The sequence below is a fragment of the Triticum aestivum genome, chromosome 6D, assembly GCF_018294505.1.
Source record: "Triticum aestivum cultivar Chinese Spring chromosome 6D, IWGSC CS RefSeq v2.1, whole genome shotgun sequence".
Classification (NCBI taxonomy): domain Eukaryota; kingdom Viridiplantae; phylum Streptophyta; class Magnoliopsida; order Poales; family Poaceae; genus Triticum; species Triticum aestivum.
Window position 1 is genome coordinate 16,449,964 of NC_057811.1, and position 17,456 is coordinate 16,467,419.

Sequence of the window (17,456 nt, forward strand, 5' to 3'; positions counted from 1 at the left end):
TTTTTGATACTAGTATAGTGTCAAAAAGTCTTACATTATGGGACAGAGGGAGTATTTCTCATCTTGTCAATCATCAGCTGCAGTTGCCGTTTGCAGCTTTTACACAAAACAATAGTTGTAGCAATTTTCTCTTCCAATCGAAATGGTTGTGATCTTTCATGTGTTTGAACATGGAGACTGTTTGTATATAATGGCATTGTTGCTCATTAAACACAATCAGAAATTCAGAACACATAATTACATCACTAAACACAACAATTTGCCACTTTTTATGTCAGAATGGACAACAGGTGGAAGGCCTCAGTGTTGTGTAATGACCTATAGCTCAGCTCAAAGCAACAGATTGGGTTGAATTTTGTGGCATTGCGACTTCACATTCGCTAGTTTTGTTGACAAAACATATCTATATGGTCTTGGAAACAACGATTTCACATATGCAATCACTGAATAGGCAAAAAAAACTTAAAAAACGGGTAAAGATATCAAAAGGAAAAAGAAAAACAAAAGGCAGATGAGAAATTTATTTCTGAGTCTAACCTGAATATTAAACAAAGTTAGTACTAGTTGACATATGATGGAACCTAAAAAACAATGAAATGATAATTTAACATGCATGATAGATAAATTTTGGCATGAAAGCAGATCATACTGATACATTTCGGTGGAAAACAACACAGCAATATTCTTCTGGTTTCTTGTTTCATGGGTGCTGGTTTCAACAAAAATTAGTGCACCCACACATCCAGTTTCCATGATCTTCAATGCAAGTCGGAATCACATATATATCCATAAACTTCTCATTTACAGAGATCTTCTCTAAGGAATGACAACATCAACATATGGGGTTCAGGAATCAAATTATCAGTTTCATAAGGAGTTAGCATTTAGCAATGACTAACTGCCATGCTAAAGAAAACAACCAACATCATCTTAGGCAAAGAACACTGAAACAGGAAGTAACAGCTTACACGCAGGGTGATAACTTTGTTGCACCATACACTGTAACCAATTTCCATAGCCCTTTTTTGTTCATGTAAATCTGAAATTAGTAGGCACTTCCCCTTTGCAAGCTGCTGCATAATCTTCAGCGAGGTGTGGTGCAGCTTCCTTGTGAGGGCATATGAGCTTCTCCACAAATACCTTCTCAGTCATCTTGATCGAAGAATATAAGCTCAAGTCATGATCTAGCAGTCCATTTTGCTTGAGAAACTTGATAACATAGTACCGGGGTCTGAGTCGGCCCTTCATGCTATAAGAAAGTATGTCCGGTCGATGAGAAATGTACACGGGTTCCAGCCCCACCTCGAAGAACAGGAACTCGGACCTGTGCTTCAGGATTCCTTTGACTTCCTCAGCACACCCGGATACTTGCGCACAGCAATGCTCGCTTCGGCATCAGACCACCTGAAGGTATTTTTCAAGTAGTCCTCACAATTTAGGACAGTGCATCTTAGGCATTGCATTTTAGCAGGCAGTACAGTAAGCATAACCTACTACCTCAAGTACATACTAGTTCATTACCTTAGCCTTTGCATCCCATCAGCAAGCTTTTTCTGGTGGCGCACTAAAACCAAACATGTACAGCATCCCTCCTACTACATCAATTTTAGCCTTTGCATCCCATCAGCAAGCTTTTTCAGGTAGGCGGGTCCTGAAAAACTGAGATATATTTTCTCCTGGTGGTTGCTGTGATCTTCTCCCCTTGTTTCAGCCTCTTTCTCCTTTGATTTGATCATTTAGGTCCCTGCTTCTGCTAAGACTGACAACGGCTCATTAAATTTGCCTTTGCAATTTTTATTTCACGTACCGTATTATGGTTGGACTCTGTAGTCATAGTATTTGCAAAAACATTAAGTAAAACAGAACTTTACTTGTGGTCATAGGAACTGAATATACAATATCAGCTACAATAGTATATAACTAAAGCAGAACCGTAACTATAAGAAACATGCTATAATACCAAATCATAGGTATCCTGCTTTGTGACCAGTGTAGATAAACAAGTGAATTTTATGTCAGATACTGGATGTGCATTTGCAAGATGTCGATACTTGTTAAATCGTTGGCGCTGCAAATTAGAAGTTATATAACAATAAACCGCTATGGCACTGGCACAACACGACGCAGGTTTCTGAAAGGGCCCACCTCATAGAAAAGTAAACCCGAAAAGAATGTGCAACCAAAACACAGAATGTGCATCTGAACAGTAAAGCCTGACTAAGCTGCACCCCATGTTTTCTCCATGTCAGTGGTAAGACAGGATAGCGTCAATTCTTTTAGTCTTCAGCCACATACTTCTTACTGTACCCAGAACTTAATGTCACTGCTATTTACTCGATATTACTACCTCTGGTTTTAAATATAAGATGCTTTGGCAGTTTAAATTGAACTACCAAAACAGTCTTACATTTGGGAACAGAGGGTGTAGTATCTTACAGTAAAAGAAGATGCTAAGTTTCAAATCATATATTTGGATATATATTTTTATAATCACCCAAATAGGCATCAACAGATGAAGTGAACTTGCCAAAGGAAAACAATCATGCAGGCCTAAGTATATAAATTCAGTTTTGTGTTTCTATGAACAATGCTTGTAAACCTGAGAAAGCACAACTCACCAGCCTCAATCACATTTACATTTTTGACCTGACACATCAATGGAAACATCCACTTCTTTCAGTCAAAAATGAATGTTTAATAGTCAGAACTGAAGATTAGCAACCGCAAACCACTTGCAGTGGTCCATCGCTTCAAATTAAGAAAAATATACTCATGCTTAATACGGTAATTCAGCATCACCATATAATGCTCTAGTGCAGCAGAAAAATTACATCGGACTGATTAGGTTCGTTTTCTTTTACTTGAGAGATGGTTAGCTGGAACTTCTGAATAAAACGTAAGTCTAACCCCAGTGAAAAAATTAACCTATCTTAACCATTATTTTTGCTTAAGTATAACTCTTTTAAGAAAGGTGTATGAATCTGAACAGCAGGGTGATTTTTTCCCTCGTGGTATTGGGCCTAGTTGTATCTACCATATCTGAACCTAACATCCAATGCATTCATCTCCATATATAAACCAGATGTCAACACAAGCATTCACATCGCCTAAGTGTTACATTCTTCTTCATTTTGATCATGAAGTTCAGGAAAAGAAAGTTAACATACGTCAGTTCAAGTCAGAGCATGAAAAAATAAACAACAGAAGCCCAGATCTGTTGATGCTCTGCAGATGTAATATAACAGAGGTGATTGCATCCGAAGGCCAAGAAAACAATTATGCGGGCCTAGTATATAAATTCAGTTTTGTGTTTCTAAGAACAGTGCTCATTGCAATGTAAACCTCAGAAATATACAACTCACCTCAATCACATATACATATTTGATCTGACGCATCAATTGAAACATCAACTTCTTCAGTCAAAACTGAATGTTTAATAGTCAGAAGAAACCCCAAACTGAGTCCACCGTTTCAGAATAATAAATATATACTCAAGCTAAGTTACGGTAATCTAACATCACCATATTATGCTCCAGTGCTAGTTTAAACACAAAATTGGTCCACCCACACATCCAATTTCCATGATCTTGAATGGAAGTCGGAATCACATATATATATCAATAAACTTTTCATTTACAGAGATCTTCTCTAAGGAATGACAATATCAACATATATGGGGGTTCAGGAATTAAATTGCCAGCTTCATAGGGAGTTAGCATTTAGCAATGATCAAGTGGCATGTAACAGGCATACTACAGAAAACAAACAACATCAAGTAAGGCAAAGAACACCGAAACAGGAAGTACAGCTTACACGCAGGGTGGTAACTTTGTTGCGCCATACACTGTAACCAATTTCCATAGACCTTTTTTGTTCATGTAAATCTGAAATTAGTTGGCACTTCCCCTTTGCAAGCTGCTGCATAATCTTCAGCGAGGTGTGCTGCGGCTTCCTTGTGAGGGCATATGAGCTTCTCCACAAATACCTTGTCAGTCATCTTGACCGCAGAATATAAGCTCAAGTCACGATCTAGCAGTCCACTTTGCTTGAGAAACTTGATAACATAGTACCGAGGTCTGAGTCGGCCCTCCATGCTATAAGAAAGTATTTCCGGTCGATGAGCAATGTACGCGGGTTCCAGCCCCACCTCAGAGAACAAGAACTCGGACCTGTGCTTCAGAGATTCCTTTGACTTCCTGAGCAGACCCGGATACTTGCGCACAGCAATGCTCGCTTCGGCATCAGACCACCTGAATGTATTCTTCAAGTAGTCCACTTTGGCGGCAATCTTCTCCTTGCTTTGGAATGCGACAGCATGTAGCGCTTTTCTAAACATCGCAGAGCCACGGGGCACGCCTATACCTTCGGCGCATGTCACCATCGCTCGGACGCGCTCCAGGTTGGTGGTGAGCATCCTCGGCCCATGGATACACAGCTTGGCAATATCACAATCACCTAGCCCGCACTCCCTCAGAAACACAACATTGGGCTTGACAACCTTGTCGAGGTCCGAAAACAACAGGCAGGATGAGCGCTTGAGCAGCCTGGAGAGTATGGATCTACGGCGGAAGCCGTCGGGGGTGAGCGAGACGATGCGAGCGATCTCAGGACTAGACAGGCCGAGGCCGGTTAGCCCGGCGACGACGGGGGCCAGGGTTTTGTCCACTTTGGCGCCGAGGAACTGCGGATCTTTGGCGACGACGGCGGCGGCATCGGCGCCGGAGAGGCCGAGGCCGGCGAGGAAGGCGAGGACGGCGTCGGGGTTTGCGGGGGAGTTGAGGTGGGAGAGCTTCTTGGAGGCCTTGAGGGCTTGGGGTCGGCTGAGGCCGCAGGTGCCGACGAGGTAGTCTTCCACGGCGAAGCTACTAGGGTTAGGGGAAATGGGGGGCGACGCGGCGGCGGAGAGCAGGCGGCGAAGTGGGGAGATGGCGGAGGTGGAGGGAGAAGAGAGGATACAGGAAACGACGCACTTCCTGAGGCGGAGCATGGCGCAGGCGACGGCGACGGCAGACGGCGGTGGCGGCGGCGGCAGAGATTTCCGACGGACTGCAGTTGCGGGCAGCGTTTTTTTTTTTAGGTGAATGGGATGCATTTCTTTCGGCTGTTTGTGGGCTCTATTGGACTGCAGTTTTGACAGGCCTGCCGTGAGTTGATTATTTTTATATTTTTTGCTCAAAAAATGGAATACTCCTAAAAAAAGCTCAAAAAAGAAAAGAAAAACCTGACATGCGTTTGTTCCAAAATACTCCCTCCGTTCCTAAATATTTGTCTTTCTAGATATTTCAACAAATGACTACATACGGAGCAAAATGAATGAATCTACACTTTAAAATATGTCTATATACATCCCGTATGTGGTAGTCCATTTGAAATGTCTAGAAAGACAAATATTTAGGAATGGAGGGAGTACAAAAACAAATGTTTTTCCGGATCCGATAGGCAACTAAGGACGCGTTTGGTTGGAGCAGAGGTACCGCATTCACTGTTGTAATGAGAATACATTGTATTATTAGATCAGACATAAGTGAATACGTGATGTGTTTGCTTCACGCAAGGGAAGAGGAAGAGGTGGCGTACAACCGTTGGCCTTGTAGAAGATGCCGGAGGAGGGGCGACGGCTGGGGATGTAAAACGAGATCAACAATTGCTCACATCGGCACCATTCCTCACAGAATTGAAGGGAGATCGGCGGCGGCGGCGGCGACGAAATGAGACCAGCGGCGTTGCTGCTCACGACAGCGGTGAGTTGAGATGGCAGTGCTGCTGCTCATGGCGGCAGGAGATCACCGACGCTGATGTTTGGTTAGTTGGCCTTCATGGCTTGCTTTCCTCGAAGTCAAATTTTTTAGACAATCTTTTTCTCCCTCATCATGGAAATAGTGGCGAATCTTTGAAAGAAAATGAAGGGGGGCTCAAAGTTAACTGTGTGTAGAGAAAGTAAAAAACTCTCAATTCTTTAGTTCAAATAAGATCAAATTTTTATAGGCATACTAGTAAGTTAGCTGTGTGGACTACATACGGAGCAAAATGAGTGAATCTACACTTTAAAATACGTCTATATACATGCGTAAGTAGTCCATATTGAAATATCTAGAAAGACATATTTATGAACAGGGGGAGTATCATTTTTGAATTAACATGGCTGAAACTATATTTTATCATGTAGAAATTTGGGAGAGAAAAAGATATAAAATCTAAAATTAGACGTGCTATGTTCATGCACTGTGACCGGTTGACATTTTTCGCCATACACTCGCTACAAGCTGTCGAGCTCAACTATTGTTGCTTAACGGGCAGAGGTATTGCCCAAAAGGGCTAACTGACGTTCTTACATGAGAACAAAATGAAATGACAATAATACAAAGTAAACGGGCAGAGGTATTCAGAGGGACACGTCTACAACAAAAGCAGAGAAGAATGAAAACTCATGGACCCCTTGTTTTCTCCATATCTTATTGGTGGTAAGGTAGGATTGTGGTTATTCTTAGTGTTCAGCCAGACTACTTACTGTACAAAGAACTGAATGCCACTACTTTTTATTGGATATAGTAGTATCTTATAGCAAAAGAAAATGCTAAGTTCTACTCCCTCCGTTCCTAAATACTTGTCTTTCTAGGCATTTCAACAATTGACTACATACGGAGCAAAATGAGTGAATCTACACTCTAAAATATGTCTACATACATCCGTATGTAGTATTCATTTGAAATGTCTAGAAAGACAAATATTTAGGAACGGAGGGAGTAAATCATATCTCTGGATTTCAATGATCACCCCAATAGACTGTATGACGAGTAACTCTGTGATGAGGGAAGGAGACAATTATTTTTTACAGAATGTTATACTGACAGTGACAGAGAAGGCAGTCACATCTGCAATAATAGAAAATACAGTGAATCCAGTACTAGATCCGTGTGTGATAGAGGCCATAGATGTCAGAATACCTGTAAAGTGTTCTTGTGAGTCTTAGAGTGTGTCAAGCAGGGATTCACGGACGCGAGTTGACCCACAGCTATTTTTGGCGCTGTTTGATAACATAAAGTCAAGTATGAAGATACTACTTTCAGGTGTGGGGTATAAGAAACGTGAGATGGCACAATGAGGCTGTGTTTATAGTACCTGGACAACCGTACATGAAAATAGCTGCAGGGAGAAAATAGCTGCAGTGCTCTGAATACAACCACCTAGTCTCTGGATGGAAGAATCATGTTCTTCCTACAGTCTGGCTGATACATTAATATGCTCGACCAGACCGACCAGCCTGACAAACCATATATGCCGAACATGCAGTAGGAACATAGGATATGTTTTAGTAAACATAAGTCTAATCCAAGTGAAAATATCAAGCTATCTCAACCTCCAATTATGATTATATAAAACCCTTTTAAGGAAAGCTTATGAATCTGAACAGTAGAGTGAATTTTTCCTAGTGGCAATAGGTTCAGAATACATCCTAGTTGAACCTAGTATCCTACACATTCATCCATATAAATATAAAAGCACTGATCAACACAAGTACGTACATCTTGCCTAAGTATTTGATTTTTTTTCCTCTCGCGCCCCTTAAGTTCTCTGTATCGATCATGAAGTTCAGGAAAAGAAAGTTAAACTTACCTCAGTTCAAGTCACTGAGCAATAAAAAAAAACTAACAGCAGCAACCCAAATCTGCTGAAGCTCTGCAGAAGCAACAGAGCAGTGGCACACTTCATCCAACGGCTGAGAAAGCGAGTTGGAGTCACCGCGATGATGGGCACTTCATTTAGTAATTCATGAATTAATATTTTGTTTTAACTGAATAGATACTATCTCTCATTTTTCTCTTCCTTTTCAGATTGATATGGTCGTAATCTGTCATGTGATTTAACAAGCAAAGTGTTTGCATATAATGGCATGGTAACAGTAGCTAGGATAGTTACCCCTGTTTCTCATTAAGCACAATCAGAACACATACTTACATCACTAAACACCAAGGATTACAAGCTGACACATGGACTAGTCGTGCGACTAGTTCAGTTGGAAGACATTGCTAATTGCTAAACAATATAATTTGCCACTTTTTATGTCAGGATGGATAACGGGTCGAAGGTCTTAGTGTCGTGTCAAAGCAACAAATTGGGCTGAATTTTGTGGCATTGCGAAATAGATACTAAACCAACGATTTCATACTGGCTACTTTTGCTGCCAAAACATATGTATGTGGTTTTGCGAACAACGGTGTTACATATGCAATCACTGAATAGTAGATAGATATGAAGAAAAGACATCTGGCTCCATGCAAGCTGTAGGTTGTAGCGGAAAAACTTTGTATCCTTTTCTTCTTCATATGTTCCCAATAACAAATGTTAGTTCAAATTTCATTGGATTTCCTTGTTATTCATGGCACCTCCATTGGTTTGTTTTGAAGATTAATGAACTATGTAAATGATAAAACTAATTCATTTGTAGATCATGGATTAGTCCCACCTAGGTTACGTTTTTAAATTTGAAAGCTTCCAAACTAAAGAAAGGTCAACTATGATATTTAGAAAAAAGATGAATCTTTAGAACAATAAGGGGAAAGAAAACAAAAGGTTAAGAAAAAAGACGTCCATTAGAAATATATTTCTAAGCATAATCGAAATATTGAACATTGAACTGCAAACTTGGTAGTTAGTACTAACTGACAAAGTATTTCTAAGCATAATCTAAATACTGAACATTGAACTGCAAGCTTAGTACTACCTGAAATATGATGGGACAGAAAATACAATGAAATCAAAACAGGGCATGCTAAATAAATGTTGCCATGAAAGCAGATCACGCTGATATTTTTAGTGGAAAACGACAAAGGGCTCTTCTGTTATGTCTGGTTTTCTGGGTCCTGGTTTGATCCGAAAGTTGGTCCACGCACACATCCGATTTCCATGATCCCCAACATTAGTTAGAAACACAAACATATGAGACTTCTCATTTTCAAAAATCAACTCTTAAGGAATAACAAGAACATCATATCGGGGTTCAGGAATCAAATTATCAGTTATTTCAAGAATTAGCAATGACGAAACTGGCATGTCATGGATATACTATCAAATATAGCCAACATCAAGTTAGGCAATGAGTACTGAGACAAGAGTTACCAGCATACAATGCAGAGTGAAAACTTTGTCGCGCCATACACATGTTACAAATTTTCCATAGCCTTTTCTTGGTTCATGTAAATCTGAAATTAGCTGGCACTTCCCCTTTGCAAGCAGTTGCATAGTCTTTAGCGAGGTGTGGTGCAGCCTTCTTGTGAGGGCATATGAACCTCTCCATAAATACTTTGTCGCTCAGCATGACTATATTATAGTAGTCCCGGTACTGACCTAGCAATCCATTTGCCTTAAGGAACTTGATAACATAGTACCTGGGCCTGAGTCGGCCCTCCATGCTGTAAGAGAGCAATGCCGGGCGATGAGCAACGTACGCCGGTTCCAGCCCCATCTCGGAGAGGAAGAACTCGGACCTTTGCTGCAGCGAGCTGTTTGACTTCCTCAGCACAATCGGAGCCTTACACACAGCATGGCTCACTTGAGCATCAGACCACCTGAATATCTTCTTCAAGTAGCTCGCTTTGGCGGCGATCTTCTCCTTGCTTTTGAACGAGACAGCCTGCAGCGCTTGCCTAAACATCCCAGAGCCGCGGGGCACGCCTAGAGCTTCAGCGCATGCCACCATCTCCCGGACAAGCTCTGGATTTGCGGTGAGGATCCTTGGCACGACCATACACAGCTTGGCAATATCGCAAGCAGCTAGCCCGCACTCCCGCAGGAGCGCGACGTTGGGCTCGACGACCCTGTCGCGGTTGGACGTGAGCAGGTGGGAGCTCTTCCTGAGGGCCCGGAGGAAGTTCTCGGAGGAGCCGAAGAGGGGCAGGTAGTACTGCAGCTTGGGGACGACGGACTTGAACCGGAAGGGCTCGCCGGCGATGGTGGCGAGGAGCGCGACGTCGGAGCCGGACAGGCCGAGGCCGGTGAGCCCGACGACGTTGGAGGCCAGGGTCCTGTCCACGCCCGCGCAGAGCAGCCGCGGGTCCTTGGCGACGGCGGCGGCGATGTCGGCGCCGGAGAGGCCGAGGCCGGCGAGGAAGGCGAGCACGGCGTCGGGGTTGGCGGGGGACTTGAGGTGGGAGAGCTTCGTGGAGGCCTTGAGCGCCTGGGCTCGGGTGAGGCCGCAGGTGGAGACGAGGTAGTCCTCCACGGCGAAGCGCTGGCTCGGGGAAATGGGGGCCGCGGCGGCGGAGAGGAGGCGGTGGGGCGAAGAGACACGGAAGGCGGCCGGAGAGGAGAGGAGGTGGGAGACGATGCAGCTCCGGAGGCGGAGCATGGCGCCGGCAGCGGTGGCGGCGGCGGCGGCGATGGCGGAGGGATTTGGGGTAGGTTGCAGCTGCGTCTCGTCTGCTTGCCTGCCGTAACAGGCCGTGCCCGTACAGTTATGTTCGCGTATGGCTCGCGTTTCTGCTGGGCCCAATCCGTCGTTTGGACTATGCCATCTTGGGCTCATGCGATCGTTGAGTGGGCCATTTCATGTTGTTAAGGGCTTTGCTTCCACTCAGAAATTGGAAGTGTTATCAAAACAAAACCCAAAAAATAAATTATTTTCAAAATGAAATATAGTCCGTAGTTCATGTTGATTATTTATTGATAGTAGATTTATTTTGAGCAAACTTTAGAAAGAACAAACATGTCTTCATTTCAGATCAATATAAACGAAAAAAGTAGAAAAAATTGTGCTCCCTTAATTAAGTAAGTGGCAGCATCTGGTTTGTGCATTCTAGAACTCAATTTAGAGAAAATAAATTTAACCGTGTTCTTCTTTTGAAAGAACAAGCATGTCTCTGTTTAAAATTTCCCATCTACATTCCACTTTGGTATCATAGTAATGTTTATTATTTTATGATCTATGTTTTTTGGAATCATGTAGACACATTATTTATTAAAAATGAGGAAAAGTCATGGTATATTTTTGCATGATGTTAAGGACCATTTCATCATGCAGGTATGATGCTCATCCACATACAGGAGAACACACCATATTAATTTGCTTTATTATTAGAGAAATGTCATGCAACAACAAACAATAGTTAGTGGTCAGTGCATGTTCAACACCAAAATAAGATTAGTATTTTTAAGTTTAGGAAATGGTAGCCAACAATGAACTCCGCATACAGGCATGATAGTGGATAAAACAAGTGGTTGTAAAATGTTTTGATGGAGTGTTGTAGGCTCAAATGAACTGGAATTAGTGAGACATAAATAAGTTATTTTATTATTTACTGGGATCATTTTAATGAAGGTCCATTTTGTACTACAAAAATAATTTGCTCCAATTTTTTGTTATGTTTTATTTCTTTCTTGTTTATAAGTTATTAACTATGTCTACCATTTTTATAGCAAGCACAATATATGGAAACCATGATTTTTTTACATTATTATAGATTATTTCTTATGATTTTTGTAGTAATAACCATACTTCATTTTTCCATGTAGAGGATCAACCTAAATCTTGAGTGTCCTAATATCACCCACTCGACCACATAGTAGTTTCATCCAGTGCCTAATAATCTGCCTTTTATTAAAAGTTCATATTTTGGTCAATGTTAACAACGTCCAAAAGATGGTTATCCACAACCATTTTTTGAAAGTATTTTAGATGATTTTTACTAACTTTGAGTGTAGAGCACAATGATATGCCATTGCCTTTTCTTTGCATGGTACTAAAGGACATATAAGCATAAGCAGACATGTCCATGTGTAGATGCATCTGATGCATCGATATACCTAGAGGCGATTTTACTGGCAGGCTTAAGAGGGTGTTTGGTTGGGCTTTTACTTGGCGTCTTCACTTATTGGCTTATAAGCCAAAAAAGTACCGATTTATGTGTTTTCAGCTTTGGCTTTGGCTTTTGTCTCTAAATAGGCCAAAATACAAAGCCAAAAGTACCTAAATAGGTGCCTTTTTTGCTTATAAGCCAAGGTGGAAAGCTTATAAGCCAAAAAAAGCACTTATGTAGATGCTTTTGGCTTTGGCTTTTGTCAAAAGCACCTATTTAGGTGCTTTGGCTTTTGGCCTTTGTCTCTAAATGAGCCAAAGTTAAAGCCAAATGCATGTACATAGGTGCTTTCGCTTATAAGCCAAAGTGAAAACGCCACGTAAAAGCCCATCCAAAAACCCTCTAAGGCTAGAGCCTACCCTCTATTTTTGCAAAATATTATCAGAACTGCCCCTGCCGAGGGGAGGCTGCTCACGCATGATCACGCACGTGTATGGTCCCTAAAGTCTATGACTTATATCATTCTACACTTCTTCATAATATAACATATTTGTTGGTAGACACCTCACAATGATTGTTTTGACCAACCGTATCTCTAATATTCTTCGTCTTCACCGTCTGTAGGACTAAAATGCAATGGACCTTTCACCAGTCGCTAGCTACCGTACTCTAGTTGCACGTGCAAGAGGAGTAGCTTGTGATATGTGTCTTGCTCACAGGGGTTTGGAGAAGCTAAAGTGACACGTAGTGGAGTAGCACACAATTAATACACGACATGGAGTTATCTATGGAAGTAATCGTGTAGTGCACTCAACAATCTCAATCACATAGGTAGATACCATATTATCGTACCTTACATAGTTAAATAGGTAATCTCCACTAATCTAACCACATGGTATGTGTGGTAAGCAACTTAATGTTTAAAGTGATGAAATTGAGGTATGATGCTTTGCATGGTGATTAGATAATAGATAACAGAAATAGATGAAACAAAACCTCCACTAATATATCTCTAAACAACATGTACGTATGCCACCTCAACATAGAACTATGCATGAAAAAGACCCACCATAAACGCGCGTGGAAAAAAGCCTAACATTTCCATTCTATTGTGCTACTTTTTTTCTCGAATACGCAAAGCTTGTGTATCATTGCATTGATAGAAGGAGTAAGAATGATTACAGGAGTTGGTACAACACATGACACGGACGCAAGGGGCGTGAACATGGTGCCCGAAGCGAAGAGATGAAAGATGCACGACCCAAACAAAGAAGAACACGGCTAAACTCTCCGACCAGAGAAGCAAACCAATCTACAACTAGACGACCAAAACTCCGAAGCCCGCATCGAGGACGCCGCGAGCAACCATGACAAGGCCTTCAAGAAGGAGAACGACACCGAGACGCCGTCGTCGTCCGATCCGGAAACCCGGACCTAGAGTTTCCCCTGATGCTCGAAGAGGGGCACAGAACGGCCATGACAACGCCTCTAGGAAGGTGACGGCACCCGCGGGTGTCGCCACTGCCAGCAAAAGATGCAGGGCTTTCGCCCTGGCCAATTTCAAGCAATCCCAAGCCGTCGGAACACGAGTCGAAGAGGAGGTCATCGGGTGTAGGCTGGTGCTGCGACTGCAGGAAGGGGAGCCACGCGCGGTGCCAAAGGAGGCATCGTGCATCACCGGGCACGCGAACTCCGGAGGAGGACGAGGATGCGTGGCTGCGCGGAATGAAGTGGGGATGGGACGGTGACCATAGCCCCAGATAAGCCAGGATCTGGAAGGAACGCGGATCCGGGCCACCGGGACCGGAGCAGCAGGGACGACGGCGGGCCCAGGGAACTGGAAGGGGACGCAGCTCCCGGAGCATGCCGGTGACGAAGATGCACCGGGATGGATGGCCAACCAAAACACCGCAGGGTGGTGATGGTGCGGATATGCCGAGGAGCCAAAGAGCCAAGAAAGCCGGAAAGAGCGCAGCTTTCGAGGCTCGTCGGGTCCGAAGCCGCGCCGGTCGGCAATAGACGCAGGAAGGGGACGCAGGTCCATTGCCGCCAGGCCGAAGCCGCCCCTACAGCGGGAGGTGGGGCGAGGTGGTGGTGTCGACGTGGATTCGCGCGCAGCCAAACCCGACCGGCGTGCCAAAGGAGGCAGACACCGACGGGCACAACCGCAGCCAGCAGCCTCCGAGGCCGGCCCCCGAGGAGGCGGGCCTGGAACTCGCTGGGAGGGGGGTGGGGGGGTCGGAGGGGGAGGAGCCGCAGCTAGCAGGGCCCTGCCGAGGCCGGCCGGCCGGAGCGCCGCAGCTAGCCGGAGACGGCGTCCAGATCATGTCGGGGCGGACCAGAGGTTCACCGCGGGGAACTTCGGCCGAGGCAGTCCACCTACGCCGCTAGCGAGTAGGTGAGGCCGGGGGAGGCCGCCGCCGCCGCCGGAGGAGGAGGTCGCCGCAGCAGCCGACCCAGATCTGGCGCCAGGGGGGGTGGGGGGAGGAGCTGGGGCGGGAGGAGGAAGGACAGCCCCGCCGCCGCCATCCCAAGGCCCGGCGCGGCTTTGCCGGCCGGCCCTCCGGCGACGGCGACGCGGGGGCGAGCTGTAGACAGTAGGAGGAATTAGGCAGAGCACCTTGGGTGTTGCCGATCTATATCGCATGTATATATAGGGTTACAGGGGCGCGCTGAGCACTGAATTATAGGGAGCGCGACGTGTGTATCGTGTGTAGGTTAGTGGGGATCGTGCTGCATGCATGTCCCCTGGTCAGCTATCTACGTGAGCAGCAGCACAACTGCTAACACCCCGCCGCAGCTGCAGCGTTCGGTGGTCGGATGCACAAGCTGGAACGAAATTCTTCGAACGCCGGTGTTGGTAGCCCTTTCGTCATCACATCCGCGAATTGCTGTGTAGTCGGCACATGGAGCACGCAGAGCTGTCCAAGAGCAACCTTCTCTCGCACGAAGTGGATGTCGAGCTCGATATGCTTCATGCGCCGGTGATGAACTGGGTTCGCCGCCATATAAACCGAAGAGATGTTGTCGCAGTACACGATCGTAGCCGTGCGGAGCGGGACATGGAGCTCTCCGAGGAGTTGGCGCAGCCAGCAGCATTCAGCAACGGAGTTGGCGACGGCGCGGTACTCCGCCTCGGCGCTCGAGCGCGAGACGGTGGGTTGACGCTTGGATGACCAGGAGACGAGGGCGTCGCCGAGGAAGACGGCGTAGCCGGACGTGGAGCGACGTGTGTCGAGGCACCCTGCCCAGTCGGCGTCGGAGTATGCGATGAGGTCGAGGGAGGCCGGCCGGTGCAGATGAAGGTCGTGCGAAGAGGAGCCGCGGACATACCGCAGAATCCACTTGACCAGAGCGAGGTGCTGATCGCGCGGGCCATGCATGTGGAGACATGCCTGTTGCACGGCGTAGGCGAGGTCGGGCCGCGTCATGGTGAGGTATTGCAGGGCACCCACCAGGCTCCGGTACTCGGATGGATCAGAGACCGGTGCTCCCGCGTCCCGACTGAGCTTGTGGCGCGTGTCGACCGGCGTGCTCACCGGCTTGCAGTTCGACATGTCTGCGCGGTCTAGCAACTCTTCGGCGTACTTGCTTTGGGATAGGAAGAAGCCGTGTGCGTTGCGGACGATGCTGATCCCGAGGAAGTAGTGGAGGGGCCCGAGGTCTTTCATGGAGAACTCGGAGAGGAGGCGCTGCTGAAGGTGGTGAAGGAGCGCCGGCGTGGACGCGGTGATCACAATGTCGTCGACGTACAGCAACAGGTAGGCCACCTGGTCGGCCTGGCGCAGCACGAACAACGAGGGATCCGAGCGGGCCGCGATGAAGCCGATGGTGCGGAGGAAGCTGGCAAAGCGGTCGAACCACGCCCTCGGGGCCTGCTTGAGCCCATAAAGGGAGCGGTCGAGGAGGCAGACGTGCTCGGGGTGCTGCGCATCGACGAAGCCAGCAGGTTGCTGGCAGTACACCCGCTCGGTGAGGAAGCCCTGGAGGAAGGCGTTGTTCACGTCCATCTGATGGACGGGCCACACCCGGGCGGCGGCGATGGTGAGCACGACCCGGATTGTGGCAGACTTGACGACCGGCGAGAAGGTTTCGTCGAAGTCCACGCCAGGGCGTTGAGAGAAACCCCGGACGACCCATCGCGCCTTGTACCTCTCCAGCGAACCATCAGCCTTGAACTTATGCCGGAACAGCCACTTGCTGGTGACGATGTTGGCACCGGGCGGCCGCGACACAAGCGTCCATGTCCTGTTGGCCATCAGTGCCCTGTACTCATCCTGCATTGCAGTTAGCCAATGGGGGTCGCGCAACGCAGCGCGAACGGACTTGGGTATGGGCGAGGGCTGGGTGGTGACCGTGGCGGTGTTGGCATCGGCATAGCGCGGGTTTGGACGGAACGTGCCGAGCTGGGCGCACGTGGTCATGGGATGGGAGGGAACGGTCCTGCGGGGAGCGCGCGTCGGAGGGGCAGCGCGATGAGCAGGAGTGGGTGTGGGGGAGGGAGTGGGTTCGACAGCGGGTGATTCGGTAACGGAAGTGGGCGCATCGGGCGACGCTGGCACGACAACGTTGGTGCACGGGGTGGCCGGAGGCGCCGTGCGCGCGGCATCGGCGCGAGGAGGGCTGGTGGTAAAGACTGGTGGGGCAGTGGGAGCTGTGTCTGGACAAGCGCGGAGGGTGCGAGGGCGACGAGGGATGTGGAGCTGTGGAGACAGTGGCTCGGTGTCGTCAGCCGGAGGCGCGGCGTCAGGGGGAGTGATCGCGGCGAACGGGAACCGTGTTTCGTCGAAGACGACATGACGTGATGTGATGACACGCCGGTCTCGCGATTGAGGCAGCGGTAGCCTTTGTGATCGGGGGAGTAGCCCAGAAAAACGCACGGATGTGAGCGCGGGGCGAGCTTGTGAGGGGTTGTGGATGCGAGGTTGGGGTAGCAGAGACACCCAAATACACGCATGGGTGCATACTCAGGGTGTATGCCGTACAGAAGAAAGAATGGTGTGTGGTTTTGGCGGGCACGGCAAGGCCGGCGGTTGAGAAGGAAGGTGGACGTGCTCAAGGCCTCAGCCCAGAAGTGGTACGGCATGGAGGCGTGAGTGAGCAAGGTACGAGAGATGTCGTTGAGTGTACGAAGCACACGCTCGGCGCGCCCGTTTTGCGGCGACGTGTAAGGACAGGACATGCGGAGGCGTAGAACGTTCTCGCTTTGGAGGGTGAGTATGTTAAGGTGGAAGTGGCAGCGAACAAACGCATGGAAGGTTTTGATTGTATGAAACACGTCTGATTTATGTCGTAAAGGAAACGTCCATACAAAGTGGCTATAATCATCAAGTAGCACTAGATAATATTGGTAGCCGGATACACTGAGTACAGGTGATGTCCACACGTCACAATGAACTAGTTGGAAAGGGGAAAACGACACATGATCAGAAGAACTAAACGGTAATCTAACACTTTTGCCTAAATGACAAGCATGACATATGGACGACAGTGTGCCATGGCTTGGTGTGGACGAAGAGCGCAGAGTGCTGTGGAGGGAGTCGTGGCCGGGGTGACCAAGCCGTTGGTGCCAAATGTTGGTGGAGACGGCGGCGAGGGCGTGGTGAGGTTTGGACGTGGACACGGAGTAGAGATTGCCGTCATCATCACATCAGAGAATCACCC

The 17,456-nt window shown here is 47.0% G+C and overlaps 2 protein-coding genes across 3 annotated transcripts; both read right to left on the reverse strand.

The window, feature by feature from the left end:
* Window positions 1-845: 845 nt before the first annotated feature.
* Window positions 846-5,107, reverse strand: LOC123143118 (uncharacterized). 2 transcript variants are annotated; one of them, XM_044561936.1, is made up of 3 exons: window positions 3,814-5,107; window positions 1,522-1,750; window positions 846-1,404 (listed from the first exon to the last, which is right to left on the reverse strand). In XM_044561936.1, exon 1 carries the CDS (start codon window positions 5,090-5,092, stop codon window positions 3,875-3,877), a length of 1,218 nt encoding a protein of 405 aa, XP_044417871.1. In that variant the 5' UTR covers window positions 5,093-5,107; the 3' UTR covers window positions 846-1,404; window positions 1,522-1,750; window positions 3,814-3,874. The 2 variants fall into 2 exon arrangements, with proteins under 2 accessions (XP_044417871.1, XP_044417870.1); XM_044561935.1 differs by having other exon boundaries at window positions 1,522-1,759.
* Window positions 5,108-9,029: 3,922 nt separating this feature from the next.
* LOC123143119 (transcription termination factor MTERF8, chloroplastic) lies at window positions 9,030-10,553 on the reverse strand. The gene has a single exon (XM_044561937.1). It carries the CDS (start codon window positions 10,520-10,522, stop codon window positions 9,191-9,193), a length of 1,332 nt encoding a protein of 443 aa, XP_044417872.1. The 5' UTR covers window positions 10,523-10,553; the 3' UTR covers window positions 9,030-9,190.
* Between the last annotated feature and the right edge of the window lie 6,903 nt (window positions 10,554-17,456).

Bases quoted from the DNA above. Each gene is read 5' to 3' on its own strand.
- LOC123143118 (XM_044561936.1), bottom strand. From the start codon at position 5,092: ATGCATCCCATTCACCTAAAAAAAAAAACGCTGCCCGCAACTGCAGTC.
- LOC123143119 (XM_044561937.1), bottom strand. From the start codon at position 10,522: ATGAGCCCAAGATGGCATAGTCCAAACGACGGATTGGGCCCAGCAGAA.